We start from the raw sequence: 21,625 nt of genomic DNA, 5'->3' as shown, positions 1-21,625 counted from the left end.
TTGGAATGGAATGGACATTCCACAAATCAGAATGACTGTTCTAAGGTACACCGCTGATCCTCAGCTCCCCTCCATGCCCCAATCTGTGTTTTAGTGATAGAACATGACCTTTGTGAGTAGCTCTCAGTTTTAGGAGCAGTGAATGAATCATTCAGGAAGCTTATTATGATCATATATTTCTAGGTCCCATTCCTACAAGTCCAAAGTGGGCCTAGCAATCTGTATTTTTGCCAGTTTTGCACTGACGCTAATGCTGCAGTCCACAGGACACACCCTAGAGACACTAAGCGCAGCCCTTGTGGCTTTCCCCCACACTCCCTCTTTTGCTAAGATATGTCTGCATATAGTTTTTTAGTGGAATTTGTATGAATTGAGAGCCACTGGTGGAAAACACCTGATCAGCTCTGTTGGAGTGCTCCGGGCAGCATGGACCAAAGGGGAGATAAGGAGGCCCACTCATTCCAGGAGAAACACCCAAGCGCCCAAAACATGGCCCAGGCCATCCCTCTTTACTGTTGGGCAGCCTGTTTTCCCTACATTTGTATGTAGGGAAGCTCATGAGTCTGGGCTGTCTGCCAACTGGGTCATACTTCAGGAGTCCTCCAGGGTGGGAACCGCCCCCACTTCCCTCCAGGTTGCGGAAGGGAAGTGGCTAGTGAAACTGGGACAGGGGAGCCCTGGGAGATGTGCTCGCAGATGGGGAGGCTCCCGGCAGGGAGGACTCACGGCTTGGTCCGCGGATCTTGATGGGCTTACTGCTGGTCATGGACTGGGAGCACGTCTGACACAAGCATTCCTTCCCGCTGAAGGTCACCTTGTCTCCAATGGGGAAAGGCTTCCTGTGAGGAGGAAGAAGAAATTCAACACCTCCTCTCCAGAGGGCTCTGTGTCTATAGGTGACTTGACGACATGTGCTTGAAGATCTCTGGTAGCACACACAGCACATATAGAGCACCAGCTACATTCATGGACTGTTCCCGGGGCAGAGCTAAACCACTCAATCAGGATCAGGACCGGAAGGAGACCCAGTTGGGCCATTTACATGATTTTTAAACACTGGGGAAATCACAACACTTATTTGAGCTTACATTTCTCTTCTATACAAAGGTGGTGGTGGTGGCTTAGTTGCAAAGTCGTGTCTGACTCTTGTGACCCCATTTTCCAGGCAAGAATACTAGAGTGGGTTGCCATTTCCTTCTATACAATAAAGAGGCTAAAAACTCATCCCACGGGTGCTTCCTCCTGGAAGGATGTCTTCCCAACTTGACCTATCCCTGTATGTCAGGAAGGACTCAATTCAGTTTGCCAAAACATCCTCCTTTTACTCCCCAGGAACCTTAGATGTCCACAGAGAGCCTCTTCCTCTGCTCACCTGCCTTTGAACAGTTGGGAGTTCCACAGCTCAGGGATCTCAAGCTTGTCATGTCCTGCCTCCCTAACTAAATATAAACTGCTCAGACCCCTCGGTACAGCCAATTCCATCACGCAGCAGCTCTTGCTCATGTAGTCTAGAATGCCTGTTAACATGGGTTCTGAGCACATGGCCCTAAGCCTGCAGGGGTTCTACTGCCCTGACATTAGCGACATGAACAATGGAGGCAGTGCTGGGGAGGGGTAGCTGAGCTCTCGTCACAGCCCAGGCACTCACTACCAGTAAAAGGACATGGATCATGACCTTGGGAAGACACCTCATCTCCATGGGGCTTCACAAAACCTCCACTTTATACTATATGGACCCTACTGTGCAAACTTTCAACGGTTCTGGCATTCTAGGACCTAAGGACCAGGTTTTAAGGGCTGGATAAAAGAATGAATGCCACTGGGTGATATTTTCTTAGGCACTGTGGCATTAGTCTCAATCAAAACCCCCAAGTGGTTAATTACTCTAACTGGTAACAAAGAGGTGGTTATTTTATGAGAAAAATAATTAATCTATAGATTACTTTCCCTATTAAAAAGTGCATACATGTACTCCAGTAGTGCCTTACTTATGACTTTGAGCAGTCCATTAAATGTTAAAATATTGGTGGACAGGGTTGAGGTTTTCTTTATTTTTTGTCTCCTTAATATGGTATTTGGTATACAGTGGATCCTTAAGGTACATCTGCTAAATTAACAAGTGATGGGGATGCTTGGGGTGGGGAGCAGGCAGATGGTGAGCTTTCCATCACCTATCAAAGGTCTTGAGAATGGAGAGAGTAACATGGAAACATATACACTACCATATGTAAAATAGATAGCCAGTGGGAATTTGCTGTAGACTCAGGGAACTCAACCCAGGGCTTTGTAACAACCTAGAGGGATGGGATGGGGTGGGAGTGGGAAGGAGGCTCGAGAGTGGGGGACATAGGTATACCTATGACTGACTCATGTTGATGTATGGCAGAAACCAACACAATATTGTAAAGTGATTATCCTTCAATTAAACCTAAATAAATTGTAAAGTCTTGAGAAGGTGGATGATGAACATTATGATAAAAGAATAATAAAATCAGACACAATTTGGTACCAGTCACTGAGCGAAGGTCTCTGTAGGTACCATCTCATTTATCTTCCTGAAAACGTAATGAAGTTGGACTGGTTTTGATGACCATTTTACCAATGAAGCTGAGGTTTACAGAGGTGGGGGTCACCTTCCAGGGTCATGGAGGAAGGCTATAAATAGACATCCCAGGACCACATGTGGCTGAGGATGTGAGAGTCTGAACCAGACCCATGGATTCCACACTGAGTCTTGAGAGGCCATGGCATTCAGTGGTTCCTTTGGGGCCTTTTGATGGGAAGGAGGAGATTTGAGTGTAGGGGCTCAGATCTTTACTCTGCCTTCATCTTGGAACAAACTAGTGTTTTGTATTAGACAACATCTAACAGACAGGATTCAGCTGCTAAATGTTCAAAACCATTTGCTTGTCAAGTCCTTCCACCCCTGAGATTCTAGGAATGAAAGTGTTCACCCCAAGATCTGCCTGGGAAAGGGCATTCCTTCCCTTCCCCAGGCACCTAGGCAGAGGGTCCCAGCCCTTGCTGGCCACCCACTCACTTGCACAAGCTGCACACGAAGCACTTGGGATGGTAGGTGCGGCCCAGCGCGGAGATGACCTCGCCTGTGATGAAGTCCCGGCAGCTGTCGCAGCGGGTGCCGTAGAGTTGCTGGTAGTCCTGGGTGCAGATGTACTCCTGGTTCTTGAAGAAGAAGCCGGACTGGGCTAGGCCACAGCCACACACTTGAGGAAACAAGGAGGGAAATAAAGGCAGGTGAGTCCAAGGAAGGGTCTGCAAGCAGGAGGTTCTTGCTGGGGATGAGGCTGGAGGCTGACTCAGTTACAAGTGACCAGAGAATGGTGACACATGGGAACTCATGGGCCTCTGGGGCCAGTGCTTCTTAAAGGATTGTCTGAAGATCACTTGCATCAGAATCACCTGGCAGACTTCTGGAGACTCCCTGGGGTTGCAGAGCCTAGGCATCTGCATTTTTAGCACAACTCCCTGACTGACCCTGATGCGCACTGACACCATCCATGGTGTACAATCCTCTTAAGATATATACCATGCAGCTCACAACGCAACACAGCTGGTGATTCCATGATTTAATAAAAGAATCATTCGGTTAAAAATTTCCTGGGCATTTCCTATGTGCACGAGTCTGTGCTAGATGAAGACAACTTAAGATGTCAATGGGATATATGATTTGAAGATTATAATCTGTCCTCATCATACTTTATAAAGTCTTTTGGGATATCCTAGTGGACAAGATGAAGTAATATAGGACAGATAATAGAAGAGCACGTGGATATAATTATAGGTATCTGAACAACTGAATCATGGGGGACCCCCTCCCCCAAAGGGCTTAGAAATGTGGGAAATGAGATTTCCCTCTGAGAGTTATAAAATCAACACATAATGGGAAGAGCAGAAAGAGGCTAAGTTTCTTTCAAGATATTGAATGACTCTCAGGGCCACCAGAACTGCTGAGTATATTGATCCAGCTAAAGCAAGGATGGGTCAGCCAGGAAGGGACCAGTCAGCAACAAAGGAAAGCATCTGGAGAGCTCTTTCAAATCCCCCTTGTTCAGAGTTTGCATTCACCAAGTGACTGTCTGACAGTTTGACTTTCTACATAGGCTGCCTTTGGGAAGAAGCAGCTGGTCAGGGCAATGTGAACTGATATAACAGACAGTCACAGATCTTGTTTATGGTAACAAACAGGCACTTAGCTTTAATACACTGGTTTCCCAAAAATGTTGTTAGCCTGACTCAGCTTTATCAAGTGTGATCCATGGTGGGGAAACCAACAAGATGGTTTCCAAGCCTCTAAGTGCAAGGACCTGGCCTGGACTGGGTGACATCATCCCAGTAAGTACCCTCTCATCTTTAATACACCAAGTTGTTTTCCAAAAGCAGCTTGGTTAAAGGTAGGAGGGACTTCCAGCTGAATGTCAGAAGTATTTCACAAGTGTTTATTTACTCTGCAGGCCAGAGGTAGGATTAAAGGGCCAAGGTGAGGGAGTAGGGCAGCTTCAAAGTGAATCATGTGGGACTTCACGTCACACCATCAGGGGAAACAGTCTAGGTCAGTGACAGACTCTACTCTGGGAGTCTGAGCACCTGGTCTCTGGTCTTATCATTGCCACTAACTCTCTGGGTGACAATGACCTTGGCCCTCTGTAATCTGGGGCCTCTGTTCACTGCTATGCGAAAAGCAGAAACTGGGCAAGAAATGACCTGAGATTTTCTTCTGATATTGACAACCTGTGAGTCTAGAAGGAGAGCTTTCTTCATGGCTGACTATGTGCCTAAACATTTAAAACTCTGTATGATGTAGAGCTGGAGGCCCATAGAGACCAGCCCTGTAGGGCTGACGGGTGGAGGAGGTGGTGGTGGAGGTAGCAAGTGGGGAAGGGTCCATCTTTCATCAGGCTTCATTTTCCATCAGGCTTCATGAAAACTCATCACATCAAACAATGCCTGGTCTGGAAGGCAGGCAAGGCCAGAGGACAGGCTGTTCTGGAGTGTGTAGGTGGCAGATCGATTGACTCCATGGCTGTGGAATTAGTTAGGTCATGGCCTACGACCTCACTGGAAAGAGCTCCTGTTTTTTCCCTTCTTTTCTCTCCTGTGTGTCTCCTGCCAACTCTACTCCCAGAGCCACCTCTCCCAGTGGAGAAAACCAGGAGGCCATACAAAAACTTGGAACAATCAGTTCCTTCATTTCCCCCAAGGAGCTGAAGGAGGAAGTTTTTGGTAGAAAGGATGTAAGAGTTGATAAGAATCCCAGGGTTCCTGGAAATACAGTGGGGAACACGAGGTGGAAGGTAAGCTGGACCAGCATGACAGATGTGTTTGAGCCTGAGCAGAGGTCTTCATTCAAATAACAGGAAGGGCCACGGGAAAGGTCTGCAGTACGGAAGTGACATGGGATTAATATATCCAGGGCAGTCATTATTTTGTGAATCAAAAAGTAAAGGCTTATAATTAAAAGAAAGATCATATGGTCTGACAATGGGACAGAATATGAGAACTCAGAACTGCTTCAAGAAAATAAAGAATGAAAGCTCACTATAAATATAATGCCTAGAAGCGACTTTACACCAAGCCTTACTGTGTTTCAGTGGAAAATGTACTATTTTGAGGGTCACTGGACCTTCCTCTATATTTCTATTCTAGCACTCAGGTGCTATGTGACTTTGAAAAAGTGACTTCACCTCTCTGGAGTTCAGCTGCCTCATTTGTAAAATGAGGAAGCCATGTGGTAACTGAGGACACATCCAGGTCTAAGAGTCTAGGATTCTGTCATATAATTCTGTTGATTTTCAACTTTTCAAATGAGACAGTTTTATGGACTTTCAACATGTTAGAAGATCCCCAGAGGGGGATTTCATTCATTATTTTAAACCTTTAAATTGTGAAATATACATACAGAAAATGTAATAAATATACTACACTGTATACTGTACATTGTAAAGAAGAAACATAAAATACACCCCCAGGTATCCATTACTGAATTTATGAAACAGTGTTACCAGCACCTTGGAATCCCGTTCATCTCCCTAAGAACTCCTTTCCCGAATCGTGAGTTTATCAATCTCTTTGCTTTTCTTTACAGTTTTACTACCTTTGAGGTATCCACAAACAATATATTGTTTAGTTTTGCCTGTTTTTGAATTTTATACAGATGGAATCATACTGCATTAACTCTTCTGTGTAATTTACTGCTTCATTCTCTCAGTGTTATGTTTTTGAAATTCTTTCATGTCGATGCACCTAATTGTGGTTCCTTTGTTTTGCTTGCTATATTCAATTGTGTGACTACATCACAACTGATCTATTCCACCTGTCCTAGATACAACTCCTTTCCAAATATCAATACATGATTTACAGATTCTATCTTTCATTCTATGTGTTTACTTTTTACATTCCTGATGATCTATTTTGAAGCAAAAGAGTTTTAAATTTTGATTATGTTTAATTTATTCATTTTTCCCCAGTTGCTTATGCTTTCTTTGTTACCATGTCCAAGAAGGCTTTGCCTAGCGTAACATCATGAATATTTGCTCCTGTATTTTGTTTTGACAATTTTGTAGTTTTAGCTCTTACCTTTAGATTTTTAACTCACTTTGAGTTAATTTTTGTGTATGGTGTGAAGAAGACTGCAATTTCATTTTTTGTGTGTACATATGTTCAGTTTTCCTAGTATCATTTGTTGAAGACTGTTCTTTCCCTATTGAATTATTTTGGTTGTCTTGATAATATTCAACTGACCATAAATATAAGACTGTATTTTACAATTTTAATTAATTAATTAAGTTTTGGCTGTGCTAGGTCTTCACTGCTGCTTTCTCTACTTGCAATGAGCAGGGTCTACTCTCTAGGTGCAGTGTGTAGGTCTCCCACTGCAGGGGCTTCTCTTGTGGAGCACAGACTCCAAGGCATGAGGGCTTCAGTAGTCGCAGCACATGGGCTCTAGAGCATAGGCTATTATAGAGCACTATCGAACAACTGGGCTCTAGAGTATAGGCCCAGTGGGATGTGGCATGTGGGATCTTCCCGGATCAGGGATCAAACCCATTTCTCCTGAACTGGCAGACGGATTCTTTACCACTGAGCCACCTAGGAAGCCCAAGGCTTTATTTTGCCTCTCATTTCTACTCTATTGATCTCTATGTCTATTGTTGTACCACACTGTTGTGTTTATTGTAGCTTTGCAGTAAGCTTTTAAAGTGAAAATTTCGAGTCTTCCAACTTTGTTCTTTTCTAAGATTATTTTGGCTATTCTATGTCTCTAATTTTACATACATTTTAGAATCAGTTTGACAATTTCTGCAAAGAAGCCAGTGGGGATTTTCATAGGGATTACATGTGCTATGAACTGAATAGTGTCCTCCCCCAGATTCGTATGTTGAAGCCCCAAGTCGTAATGTGATAGTATTGAGATAGGTGGACTTTAGGAGAAAATTAGGTTTAGATGAGGCCATAGGATAGGACCTTCATTATGGGATTAGTGCCCTCATTAGAAGAGACACCAGCAAACTTGCTCAGTCTCTTTCTCGTTCTCATCTTTTCTCCTTCCCTCCCTCCCTCCCACCTCTTTCCCTCCCTCTCAGAAAATGTAAGGACACAGTGAGAAGGTACCTGTCGGCAAGACAGGAAGGGAGCTTTCCATAACCTGACTATGCTGACACCATGATCTTGGACTTGCAACCTCCAGAATTATGAGAAAATACATTACTGCTGTTTATGTCACCCAACCTTTATTTTGTTATGGCAGCCTGAACTGACTAAGATAGCACCAAGTTTGTAGACTGACTTGAGAATATCGCCATCAAAAAAAGATTTCTGATCCATGAACATGGTATATTTTTTCACTTATTCTTTAATATTTTATAGCTTGCAAAGTATAAATTTTATGCCTTCATTAAATTTATTCTTATGCATTTTATTTGATGCTATTGTAAAGGAAATGGTTTTCTCAATTTTATTTTCAGATTGTTCATTCTAAGTATATAGAAATACAACTAATTCTGGTAAACTGATCTTGTACCTTGAAATCTGATCAACTTGTTACTTTTCAAAGTTTTTTAGTGCATTCCTTGGGATTCATTATACACAAGATCATGCCATGGGCAAATAGAGATATTCTTACTACTTTTTCAATCTGGGTGTCTTTTATTTCATTTTCTTGCCTAACTGACCTACCATGAACTTGCAGTACAACATTAAACAGAAGCGTTAAGAGCAGACTTTTTTGCTTATTAATATTTTTGATCTCAAAGAGAAGCAGTCAGTCAGTCTTTCACCATTAAGTATGACGTTAGCTGTCAGTTTGCCTTTGTTCTTGAAAGATAGTTTTGCTGAATACATAATTTAGGTACTTTTTTCAGTACATAAAGATATTATTTCACTGTTTTCAGATTTCCTTGTTGCTACTAAACCTTTAGCTGTCAGCTTGTTTACCATTCATATGCAGATGTCCTGGCTCTTCTCTCTGGCTACTTTTAAGATGGGGTTTTTTGGGGGGGAGGGGTTGTTTTTGGTGATCTGCAGTTTCACTATGATGTGTGTAGGTAGATTTCTTTTATATTTTCCTACTGGGATTTATTAAGTTTCCTAGATTCAAGGATTTGTGTCTTTCAACAGTTCTACATAATTCAGAGATGCTATCTCTTCAAATATTGTCCTCCTACTCATGTTCTCTATTATCTCTCTGTAGAACTCTGATTAGATATATGTCAAACTCTCTCACTATATTCTCCATGTATAAACTTCTCTTTTATTTTTACCACTTTCTTGTGTTTCTGGGCTATACATATATACTGCTCTCTTTATTGAATCTTAAAGTTTACTGTCTTTTCAACAACATCTGATCTGCTATTTAATCCATACACTGAGTTTTAAATTTTAAATACTATACATTTTTATGTCTAAAATGTATATTGTTTCTTTTTCAAATCTGCTGTTGTTATAATGTATTGTCTCTTGTTCATTGTTTTTGCTGGCTTCTCTTACTTGTTTAAATGTACTGAAAGTAGTTATCATACAATGTCAGAAAACTACAATCTATAAAGTTTCCAAGGTTCCCATTCTATTCTCCATCATTCTTCTGGCTTTCCCTCATTATGATTTGCGTATTTTTTACTGGAGTTATTCATTATGATAATAATGTTATCTGTAGAAACTCTTTGAGGTCTAGAATAAACCTGACCTTTGCCAAGTGTGGGATAACTTTTAAATTCTGTTTCACTTAAAAAAATGCCAAATGTATAGCATGAAAATAGAATGTGAATCCATATAAAGAGTGGGTATGGCTAGACATTTTGATACAAGCGTCACTGTCTTATACCAGTGCCTAAGTTGGTACAGGAAAATTTCAGTGCTGTTTCCTTTTCTGGTTTACTTCTGATCCATCTATACATTGGGAGTAATCTTTGGTAGGAGGAAATTTAGCTTTACTCAGAGGTCTCCTGTTAGAATCCTATGTTGGTCAGGCTCTAGGCTTTGACTTCTATTCTCATGATCCATGTAGCCATCAAGGTAAAAGCTCAAGGTCTTCAAGATTTAGCATAAAACATGAGGATTAAATCTGGCATTGGCAGTCACGCCAGGATTTCTGCTTTTATTTTTTTTCACCTCTGCAGATTCCTTCCTTTCATGTCAGCAAGTTGTGTACTTTAAAAGGGTTCTAAAAGAAATTCATAGAAATTTTAGATTTTTCAAATGAGAAGGTTATTTAGGGTAACTAATCCTTATACCATTTACTGCTGGAAACAAAAATACTCTCCAAGTAAAGCTGACATTGAAAATATTCAGAAAAATGATAATTTTTTTTTGGTCTTAAAATCTCCCTTAAAAGATTTTCTATGATCTCCCTATGGTAGACTGTCAAAATGGCCAAATTCTTCATTTCTCTGTATTCACATCATTGAAATCTCATGTTGCCACTCTTTCCACAAAAGTCATTATCTTGAATCTGGGTTGACCATTTGACTTGTTTTGGTCAATGGGACATTAACAAGTACAACACAAGGTGAGGCGCAAAATGGTCTTGCTTACTAAAGCCTGCTCTTTTGTCACATTTGTAACTCAAAGACTACGTTGCAAATGAATCCAAGCCAGTCTGCTGGAGGATGAGAAGCCATATGGAGATACTCAGGTCAATAGCCTGCCAACCACTGCCAGCTGACCCATCACATCATTATAATGAGGTGAGGAGAGATAAGCAGAGCCAAGTCAGATTGGAATAATTGCTCAGCCAACCCAGAGAATCATGAGCTAAATAAAAGATTGTTTTAAACTATTAAATTTTGGCATAAAGCAAAAGAACAAACACAATCTCTTTAAGAATATAACTGTAGATTCATAGCTCAAACCTGCTTATAACAATTTTATTGTCATTACTCTTTGTCCTGTCTCAGTTTCTGGGGATGTAAAAATGGTCACACACCAAGATACTCTCTCAGGTCAGCTAGTACTAAAGGGGTTTGCCAATTTTCAATATAAAATACAAACCACACAGAACTTTGCCAAGATGGACAAGAGCCAAGTAGACAAGATGGACAAGATGCCAAGTAGAAGGACAAGAGCTCACCTTCTCAGGAAAATACCAAGATCACAACTAACTGTTGAACAACTACCGACAAAAAAACATTGGAACCTACCAAAAAAGATATCCTACATTCAAAGAAAAGAAGCAGCCACATCAAGATGGTAGGAGAGGAACAATCATGATCAAACCAAACCCCACAGCCCCTGGGTGGGTGAATCACAAAATGAAAAACAATTATATCACAGAGTTTCTCTCACTGAAGTGAAAGTTCTGAGCCCCACATCAGGATCCCTAGCCTAGGGGTCTGGCCTCAGGAGGAGGAACTCCCAGAGCATATTTTCTTTTCTTTTTTTTTTTCTGAATCATCAGTTTAATTTCATGAACTGATCACATGTGACACATTGCAAGGCATCATTACAATTTTTAGCAAATTACATTGAACCACACTTTTTTTTCTAGATGATTATTTAAAAAACTTTTATTTTATATGTTGATAGAGTTAGCATCTATTCTTCTGAAACTCTTCAATATATCACACTAACAAACTGGAGGATAAAAACCTTATGATTACCTCAGTAGCTGCAGAAAAATCTTTTGATAAAATTCAACGCCCATTTATGATAAAAACTCTCCAGAAAGTGGGCATAGGGGGTAACCTCCCTCAACACAATAAAGGCCATACATGACAAATGTACAGTTAACATCATATTCAACAGTGAAAAGCTGAAAGCATTTCCTCTAAGACCAGGAATAAGACAAGGATGTCAACTCTAGTCACTTTGATTCAATACAGTTTTGAAAGTCCTAGCCATGGCAATCAGAGAAGAAAAAGAAATAAAAAGAATCCGGATTGGAAAATAAGAAATAAAACTGTCACTGTTTGCAGATGACATGATACTATACATAGAAAATTCTAAAGATGCTACCAGAAAGCTATCAATACTATAGCTCATCAGTGAATTTGGTCAAGTTTTAGGATACAAAATTAATATGCAGAAATATGCATTCCTATACATTAACAATGAAAGATCAGAAAGAGAAATTAAAGAAATAATTCAATTTACCATCACATCAAAAAGAATAAAATACCAAGAAATAAACCTACCTCAGGGGACAAAAGAACTGCATTCTGAAAACTGTAAGATGCTGAGGAAAAACATCAAAGATGATACAAACAGATGGAAAGATATACTATATTCTTGGATTGGAAGAATCAATATTGTAAAAATGACTATACTATCCAAGGCAATCTACAGATTCAAGGCAATCGCTACTGAATTACCAATGACATTGTTCACAGAACTAGAAGAGGAAAATCTTAAAACTTGTATGGAGACACAAAAGACTCCTAATAGCCAAAGCAATCTTGAGAGAGAAAAATGGAACTGGAAGAATCAGGCTCCGTGACTTCAGACTACACTACAGAGTTACAGTCATCAAAACAGTATGGTACTGGTGCAAAAATAGAAATACAGACAAATGGAACAGGATAAAAAACCAGAAATAAACGCATGCAGCTATGGTCAATTAACTTATGACAAATTGACTACAAAATATTGGAAAGACAATCTCTGCGAGAAATGATACTGTGGAAATGGGACAGCTACATTTAAAAAGTGAAACTAGATCATTCTTTAACACAATACACAAAAATACTCAAAATGGATTAAAGACTTAAATGTAAGACTGGACACTATAAAATATTTAGAGGAAAATATAGGCAGAACATTCTGACATAAATCGCAGCAATATTTTTTCAATCCATCTCCCAGAATAATGGAAATAAAAACCAAAATAAACAAATGGAACCTACTTAAACTCAAAAGTTTTTGTAGAGCAAAGGAAGACCACAAACAAAGCAAAAAGACAACTCACAGATTGGGAGAAAATGTTTGCAAATGATGTGACTGACAAAGCATTAGCAACTAAAATTTACAAATAGCTCATGATGCATCATAGCATCAAAACAAACAACTCAATCAAAAAATGGTCAGAAGACCTAAACAGACATTTCTCCAAAGAAGACATACAGATGGTCAAGAGGCACATGAAAAGATGTTCAACATGTCTAATTAGAGAAATGTAAATCAAAAACTACAATAAGATATCACCTCACACCAGTCAGAATGGCCATCATAAAATAAATAAATAAATAAAATCCACAAACAATAAATGCTAGATAGTGTGTGGGGAGAAAGGAACCCTGCTACACTGTTGGTGGGAATGTAAATTGGGACAGTCATCATGAAGAACAGTATGGAATTTTTTTAGTTGTGTTTTTTCCTTAAAAAACTAAAAATAGAGCTACCATATGACCCTGAAATCCCACTCCCGGGCATATATCCAGAGAAAAACATGATCCAAAAAGATACATGCACCTCACTGTTCATTGCAGTGCTGTTTACAATAGCCAAGACATGGAAGCAACCTAAACGTCCATCAACAGAGGCATGGATTAAGAAGATCTGGTATATATATAATGGAATATCACTTAACCATTAATAAGAATGAAATAATGCCATTTATGGCAACATGGATCGACCTAGAGATCGTCATACTGAGTGAAGTGAGTCAGATAGAGAAGGAGAAATATCATATGACATCTCTTATACGTGGAATCTAAATACAAATGAGCTTACAAAACAGGAAGAGAACCACAGACTTGGAAAACGAACTTAGAGCTGCCAGGGGGAGGAATGGGGGAAGGGATGGTTGGAGAGTTTTGGATGGACATAAGTACACTGCTATGTTTAAAATGGATAGCTGATAAGGACCTACTGTGTAATACATTGAACTCTGCTCAATGTTGTGTAGTGACCTAGATGGGAGGTGAGTTTGGGGAAGAATGTCTACATGTGTATGTATGACTGGGTCCTTTCACTATTCATTTGAAATTGTCACAACATTATTTGTTAATGGTCTATACCCCAATACAAAATAAAAAGTTTTTTTTTTAAAAAAAAAAGCAAGAAAAAAAATATTGTCAAAATGACCATACTACCCAAGGTAATCTACAGAGTCAATGCAATCCCTCTTAAATCACCAATGAGAATTTTCACAGAACTAGAACAAAAAGATTTAAAATTTGTATGGAAAACACAAAAGACATCAGATAGCCAAAGCAATCTTGAGAAAGAAAAATGGAGTTGGAGGAATCAGGCTGAGACTTCAGACTATACTATAAAGCTATAGTCATTAAAACAATATGGCGCTGGCACAAAAACAGAAATGAAGATCAGTAGAACAGGATAGAATGTCCAGAGATAAACCCATGTACCTATGGTCACCTAATCTAAGAAAAAGGAGGCAAAAATTTACAATGGATAAAAGAGAGTCTCTTCAATAAATGTTGCTTGGAAAACTGGACAGCTACACGTAAAAGAATGAAATTAGAATAGTCCCTAACACCATACACAAAAATAAACTCAAAATGGATTAAAGACCTAAATGTAATGTTGGATACTATAAAACTCTTAGAGGAAAACATAGGCAGAACACTTTCTGTCATAAATCGCAGTAATATCTTTTTCAGTCCACCTCCTAATGAAAATAAGAACAAAAATAAACAAATGGGACCTAATTAAACATAAAAGCTTTTGAGCAGCAAAGGAAACCATAAGCAAAATGAAAAGACAATCCTCAGAATGGGAGAAAATATTTGCAAATGAAGCAATGAACAAGTGATTAATCTCAAAAATACACAAACAGCTCATGTAGCCCAATATAAAAAAAAAAAAAACAATCAAATCAAAAAAATGGGTGGAAGAGTTAAACAGACATTTCTCCAACAGCACTAATTATTACAGAAATGAAATCTAAACTACAATGAGGTATCACTTCATACTGGTTAGAATTGCCATTATCAAAAAATCTATAAACAATAAATACTGGAGAGGGTGTGGAGAAAAGGGAACCCACTACTCTGTTGGTTGGAATGTAAATTAGTGTAGCCACTGTGGAAAACAGTATGGAGGTTTCTTTAAAAAATTAAAAATAGAACTACCCTATGATCCAGGAATCCCAACCTTGGGCATATATCCAGAGGAAACTACAATTCAAAAAGATACATGTGCCCCAATGTTCATTGCAGCACTATTTACAAAAGCCAGGATGTGGAAGCAACCTAAATATCTATTAATAGAGGAAACAAAAAAGAAGATGTGGTAATATATACAATAGACTATTACTCAGCCATTAAAAAGAATCAAATAATGCCATTTGCAGCAACATGGATGGACCTGAAGATTATCATACTAAGTGAAATAAGTCAGGCAGAGAAAGACAAATATCATATAGAATCACTTCCACACAGAATCTAAAAAAATAATACAAATGCACTTTTTTATAAAACTGAAACAGACTCACAACCTTAGAAAACAAACTTAGGGTTACCAAAGGGGAAAGGTGGTGGTGGGGGGATAAATTTGGAATTGACATATACACACTATTTTGAGTTTGGAATTGACATATACACACTACTATATTTAAAATAGATAACTAACAAGGACCTACTGTATATTGCAGGGAACTCTACAGTATATTCTATTATAATCTAAATGGGAAAAGGTTTTGAAAAAGAAGATATATATAAATATATATATGCATATATAACTGAAGTACATTGCTTACACTTGAAACTAACAAAATATTGTAAATCAACTATACTCCAATACAAAATGAAAATTTAAAAAGGAAACCACAGAGGATCTTGCTGTGGTTTATGTCGGAGAGTGTTTTGCCTATGTTCTCCTCTAGGAGTTTTATAGTTTCTGGTCTTACATTTAGATCTTTAATCCATTTTGAATTTATTTTTGTGTATGGTGTTAGAAAGTGTTCTAGTTTCATTCTTTTACAAGTGGTTGACCAGTTTTCCCAGCACCACTTGTTAAAGAGGTTGTCTTTTTTTCATTGTATATCCTTGCCTCCTTTGTCAAAGATAAGGTGTCCATAGGTTCATGGATTTATCTCTGGGCTTTCTATTCTGTTCCATTGATCTATATTTCTGTCTTTGTGCCAGTACCATACTTTCTTGATGACTGTGGCTTTGTAGTAGAGTCTGAAGTCAGGCAGGTTGATTCCTCCAGCTCCACTCTTCTTTCTCAAGATTACTTTGGCTATTTGAGGTTTTTTGTATTTCCATACAAATTGTGAAATTATTTGTTCTAGTTCTGTGAAAAATACCGTTGGTAGCTTGAAAGGGATTGCATTGAATCTATAGATTGCTTTGGGTAGAATAGCCATTTTGACAATATTGATTCTCCCAATCCATGAACACGGTATGTTTCTCCATCTGTTTGTGTCCTCTTTGATTTCTTTCATCAATGTTTTATAGTTTTCTATGTATAGGTCTTTTGTTTCTTTAGGTAAATATACTCCTAAGTATTTTATTCTTTTTGTTGCAATGGTGAATGGTATTGTTTCCTTAATTTCTCTTTCTGTTTTTTCATTGTTAGTACATAGGAATGTAAGGGATTTCTGTGTGTTAATTTTATATCCTGCAACTTTACTATATTCATTGATTAGCTCTAGTAATTTTCTGGAAGATTCTTTAGGGTTTTCTATGTAGAGGATCATGTCATCTGCAAATAGCGAGAGTTTCACTTCTTCTTTTCCTATCTGGATTCCTTTTACTTCTTTTTCTGCTCTGATTACTGTGGCCAAAACTTCCAACACTATGTTGAATAGTAGTGGTGAGAGTGGGCACCCTTGTCTTGTTCCTGATTTCAGGGGAAATGCTTTCAGTTTTTCACCATTGAGGGTGATGCTTACTGTGGTTTTGTCATATATAGCTTTTATTATGTTGAGACCCACCTCCCAGAATATTGGAAATAAAAGCAAAACTAAACAAATGGGACCTAATGAAACTTAAAAGTTTTTGCACTACAAAGGAAACTATAAGTAAGGTGAAAAGACAGCCCTCAGATTGGGAGAAAATAATAGCAAATGAGGAAACAGACAAAGGATTAATCTCAAAAATATACAAGCAACTCCTGAAGCTCAATTCCAGAAAAATAAATGATCCGATCAAAAAATGAGCCAAAGAACTAAAGAGACATTTCTCCAAAGAAGACATACAGATGGCTAACAAACACATGAAAAGATGCTCCACATCACTCATTATCAGAGAAATGCAAATCAAAACCACAATGAGGTACCATTAACACGCCAGTCAGGATGGCTGCTATCCAAAAGTCTACAAGCAATAAATGCTGGAGAGGGTGTGGAGAAAAGGGAACCCTCTTACACTGTTGGTGAGAATGCAAACTAGTACAGCCACTATGGAAAACAGTGTGGAGATTTCTTAAAAAACTGGAAATAGAACTGCCATATGACCCAGCAATACCACTACTGGGCATACACACTGAGGAAACCAGATCTGAAAGAGACAAGTGCACCCCAATGTTCATCGCAGCACTGCTTATAATAGCCAGGACATGGAAGCAACCTAGATGCCCATCAGCAGATGAATGGATAAGGAAGCTGTGGTACATATACACCATGGAATATTACTCAGCCGTTAGAAAGAATTCATTTGAATCAGTTGTAATGAGATGGATGAAACTGGAGCCCATTATACAGAGTGAAGTAAGCCAGAAAGATAAAGAACGTTACAGCATACTAACACATATATATGGAATTTAGAAAGATGGTAACGATAACCCTATATGCAAAACAGAAAAAGAGACACAGAAGTACAGAACAGACTTTTGAACTCTGTGGGAGAAGGTGAGGGTGGGATGTTTCGAAAGAACAGCATATATATTATCTATGGTGAAACAGATCACCAGCCCAGGTGGGATGCATGAGACAAGTGCTCGGGCCTGGTGCACTGGGAAGACCCAGAGGGATCGGGTGGAGAGGGAGGTGGGAGGGGGGATCGGGATGGGGAATACGTGTAACTCTATGGCTGAATCATATTAATGTATGACAGTTAAACCACTGAAATGTTGTGAAGTAATTAGCCTCCAACTAATAAAAAAAATAAATAAATAAAAAGGAAACCACATAATTAAAATATATTCCATATAAGCTTCCATAGATAAATTAGAGAATATGTATATGAAATTTATTTCCTCAGTGAAGAGTCCAGTTAGATCCTGGGGAAAGAAATCTGGGACTTTACTTGATGGCAGAGGAAGTTAACCTCAGATGCATGAGGCTGAGGTTAGTAGCAGGTACTAAAATGAAAAGATCTGGCAGTTTTAACTGACCTTAAATTCAATACATATCAGTGGTGTGAAGTGGTTCCTCAGGAAGTTAATTTAGTGTCAGTCACATTAAAGAAATGTAGTCCTTGCTGTATTTGGCAGACCTTGAGAAATGTGGTCTGTTATGAGCATTATGCTTTAGGGACGATAGTGACAACCTAGGAAGAATCAGGGAGGAAGACTCTAGGATGATTACACAAGTTGGAATCAATTCAGATGAAGCCCAGTTTAAGGACCTGCAATATAATTGGGTGTGGGAGAGACCTGACTACAAGCATGTGTAGGGCAGCCATGGAGAAAAGCAATCACAAAGAGCTCATAAAACCTCATAAGGACAAATCTAAAACCAGCAAGTGGAAGTTACAGCTTAGAGGTCAAACATTCTCCAAACCCAAAGGACAATCCAATATCAGAATGGCTTCTCTGTGGAACAAGAGGCCTGGAAGAAAAGTTCAAAAAGTGGAGGTTGGAGGGGCATTAGTCAGGGACACGGGGGAGGGAGGGTGGCCTGGTTTGAGAGGGCCCACAAGGCTCCTTCAGCCCAGTTCCTCTTTTCCTGCCACTAGTGAGCCTTCTTTGGGGATGCTTAGCTCGCTTGAGCAAAGGTTTAATAAATTATCCATGGGTAAGCAGTCACAATTAGAGGTTACCCAGAATTCGTCTGCTCCCAAATTACAAACCTTACTGAAGTTAAGATGTTATCTTCTCCCTTGTTAAACCTAACCTCTGAGGACTCTCACCCTTATCTCAGAGCCATGCCAAATTTTAGCCATGACAGTTTTGCCCTTTCATTGGCTCTCAAATTCATTTATAGGCACAAACCAGGAGTCTTCTCAAATGTGTTAAGTAAGCTTGCAGGATTGCCATTTTCCTTCTGGGTCAGCACTTCCACTTCAGGGTCTCCAGGCTCCCTCTTCCCACCTGTATCCCACCACATCCCTTACTCTCCCTCTCGTCTCATGCCACACTGCTGAAGAGAGAATTCTTATAACCAGCTCAAGGAAGGTCTTTTTAGGCCTTTGTAGGTATCTTAACTGCCTATGTATGTTTGTTCTGCCTGCCCTGTGGCATGTCCTGGGGTGAGAGTACGGCCAGGGAATCTGAGAAGGGAGTTGGGAGACTGGGCCTCCTACCTTGACAGGTGAAGCATCTGATGTGGAAGTGGTTATTGTGGACGCGAACCACCTCCCCTTTGCAGGTGTCTCCGCATCGGTAGCACTGGATGACATTGGCGCTGCCCCGGGGACTGTAAGGATTCTGCTGATATGGAACTGTAGAAAGAAACAAAGAGATCACCATCCAGAAGGCTCTTTTTCTTTAAAAAGTCTGCCATAACACACAATTATAATATTAACTGGCAGAAAAAGCAGAAAGGGTGAGCATGATTAGCAAAGTACCTTTAATACATCATTAGGCTGAGTATGCCAAGCTAAGACATCTTTAAAAGGTGAGTGGCATTAAGACAAGAGTTTATAAATCTACTTAAGCAGGCAAAGACTTCTTAGTGAACATAACCTTTTCTTGCAATAATAGAGCCCAAATTCACAAATGAAAAATAAAAGCGGACGTAGAGTATTGCAAGATAAATGATCCTGAAATACCATTTCTTGGGAGATCTCTGGATCAATACTAGGCCCCAGAGGGAATTTAGGTCTTGCCATTGACTCGTGGGCCTTGAGGAAAGGGGTGGCTAACTGCCTCCAACTGGCCTTTCTGTTGAGTAAGTTCCAGCTCCTCTCTGCCTCTCAGTTTACACATCTATGAAATGAGGACGCTCAACAGCAGCTGACTTTCAGATAAAAAGGCATTCAAGTTGGAAGGATGTTGATGACATGACTTACCTTACAACTGCCTTTTAATAGCACTTTCCATAACATTGAGAACATTGTCAAATGTGTGTAGTTGGGGGAAAGAGCTGGTGGAGACTATAAAGGGGCTGAAGTCACTGGGATGGCAGTGCTATGGTCAGCATTTGACAATACTGTAGACCTACACTTGCCTTTTGAGGCTACTGATCTCTTGCTTAGACTTTCTCATAGCTTCTTTTCTAGATTTTCTTTCCCTGGAATATACTTTTTGCATGACCATTCTATAAACTGGTCATCTAGTATTTAATAATAGTAGGCGCCTGTCTAGAACATAAGTTTCAGGGTCAGAAGGGATATTAATAGCTATCTGGTCCAACCTCTTTATATATAAACTGTTGAGACAACTTTGGCAGTGAGGAACCCAATCTTCTCTTTTGGAGGAAGCCTCTGGGGCTTCTGGGGTGAGAATCACTCAATTCCTCAATTCTTACTCAAGGCTGAAGTAATTGTCCACAAATTTATGCTCATATCCTATTAGGAGAAGGCCCACTCTTGTCATATTATAAGGACGACCACTTGATTGGAGGGGAATTGGTGTCCATCATTTAGACATGTAGACTTGCTGGCTAAACTCTGAATAAGCGTAAGTTAAAACTGTACTCAAAGAAAATCTGAACTGCCAAGGAACCTAAAGAACACCTAGATCAAGGGTCCTTGACCTAGTGTGGTAACTGTTATGTCTGTTTATTGAAATTTGGGTCTTTTATTCTTGGCACATGGAGGACTACACATAGTGTCTTGCTTGACAATGAAATGTGAATGAAAACTGTGTGTCACTTCCAACTGGAAGCCCTAGGAGCCAGTATGGGATCTGTCATATTGCCTTTCCCATAGCCCAGTGACTAGTGATATCCCAGATGGTGTGCAGGATGCAGCAGCTTGGATTCCTGATGGAGAAATCTAGAGCAGAGCTCTAAGCTAACCCAGGATGAATGTAGATCATGAGCAAGGAGGAATTTTTGTTGTCATAGCTTCTAAGGCTATTTTTAACTGCAGCATACCCTGATACACCTGATATCTAATATTTCTAGTGCAACATAAAATTTGGTGTAATACACATTATACTACAGTTTTCTTCAGATTCTCAAAGATGATCTCCACAACTGATCTCATGTTCCTTACACCTTTTGAAGACAAGGAACAGAAATGCTGGACTTTCAATTACCTCCCACATCTTGAACCATAAGTGCACTGAAGGGCAAAAAGCTGGTGGCTTATCCCTGAAACCGCTAATACTGACAACTTTTATCTGAGGTGGGAGAATAATATCTTTCCTGCATTCTTTTTCTCAAGAAGTTCATGTCCTTTATTTAACATTTCTTTTCCTGTCTTAAATTTAAGACAAAAGTTAAATGAATTAGCTAGTTAACTAAATCATTAATTAACTCAGAAAATGAATTAATACATGTAAAGCATTTCAAAAGTTCATAAAGTATTCCACAAATATATTTCAGGGCTCCACTGGTATCTTGACCATCACATCCTCCCCAGAGCTCAGAGCAATCCTTCCCCACTCCCACAAGGTCCACAAACATTCTCCTTGGTCTTATTTTTTTTGTTTTTTTTTGCTTGTTTTTCTAATTCCTGCTCAGTGTCCCCTGAAAAATATTTCATTCTCTGATATCCCCCAAATTTGTGAGAAAAATATAGATTCTGTTTATATGAGCAATGTAATGATCTACTATTGCTGAGGGAAATAAAACTGTGAGTCTGAAAATAAAATAAGAAAAAAATAGTATAATCACCAACATCAATGATGAGAGTTCTTGAAAGAATCCAAAAGTCCCTCCAGAATCGCTACACAAATTTCATCTACCTCTTCTTTGTTTAAATTTTTTATCTATTTTTTTCATAGTCAAGAAAAGAGTCCGAAATGTAGTACTTGGGTGCAATCTCAAAAATGACACAATGATCTAGGTTTGTTTCCAAGGCAAACAATTCAATGTTACAGTAATCCAAATCTATGCCCCAGTCACTAATGCTGGAGAAGATGAACTTGAACGGTTCTA

General features: G+C 39.3%; 1 protein-coding gene across 2 annotated transcripts in view; it reads right to left on the bottom strand.

The window, feature by feature from the left end:
• The window catches only part of ABLIM3 (actin binding LIM protein family member 3), a 133,142-nt gene that overhangs the window by 69,125 nt on the left and 42,392 nt on the right, over window positions 1–21,625 (bottom strand). For both annotated transcript variants that reach the window (XR_010660916.1, XM_065918871.1), the window contains exons 3-5: window positions 18,882–19,019; window positions 3,041–3,224; window positions 727–839 (exon numbers count right to left, since the gene is read on the bottom strand). Coding sequence is in view for 1 of the 2 variants with exons in the window: in XM_065918871.1 (XP_065774943.1) it covers window positions 727–839; window positions 3,041–3,224; window positions 18,882–19,019 (435 nt within the window). In the remaining variant the exon portion in view is untranslated. The remainder of the gene's footprint in view (window positions 1–726; window positions 840–3,040; window positions 3,225–18,881; window positions 19,020–21,625) is intronic.

Source organism: Muntiacus reevesi, chromosome 1, assembly GCF_963930625.1.
Source record: "Muntiacus reevesi chromosome 1, mMunRee1.1, whole genome shotgun sequence".
Lineage (NCBI taxonomy): Eukaryota > Metazoa > Chordata > Mammalia > Artiodactyla > Cervidae > Muntiacus > Muntiacus reevesi.
Note: the sequence above shows the minus strand (reverse complement) of the source record. Positions and strands in the feature narration are given on the sequence as shown.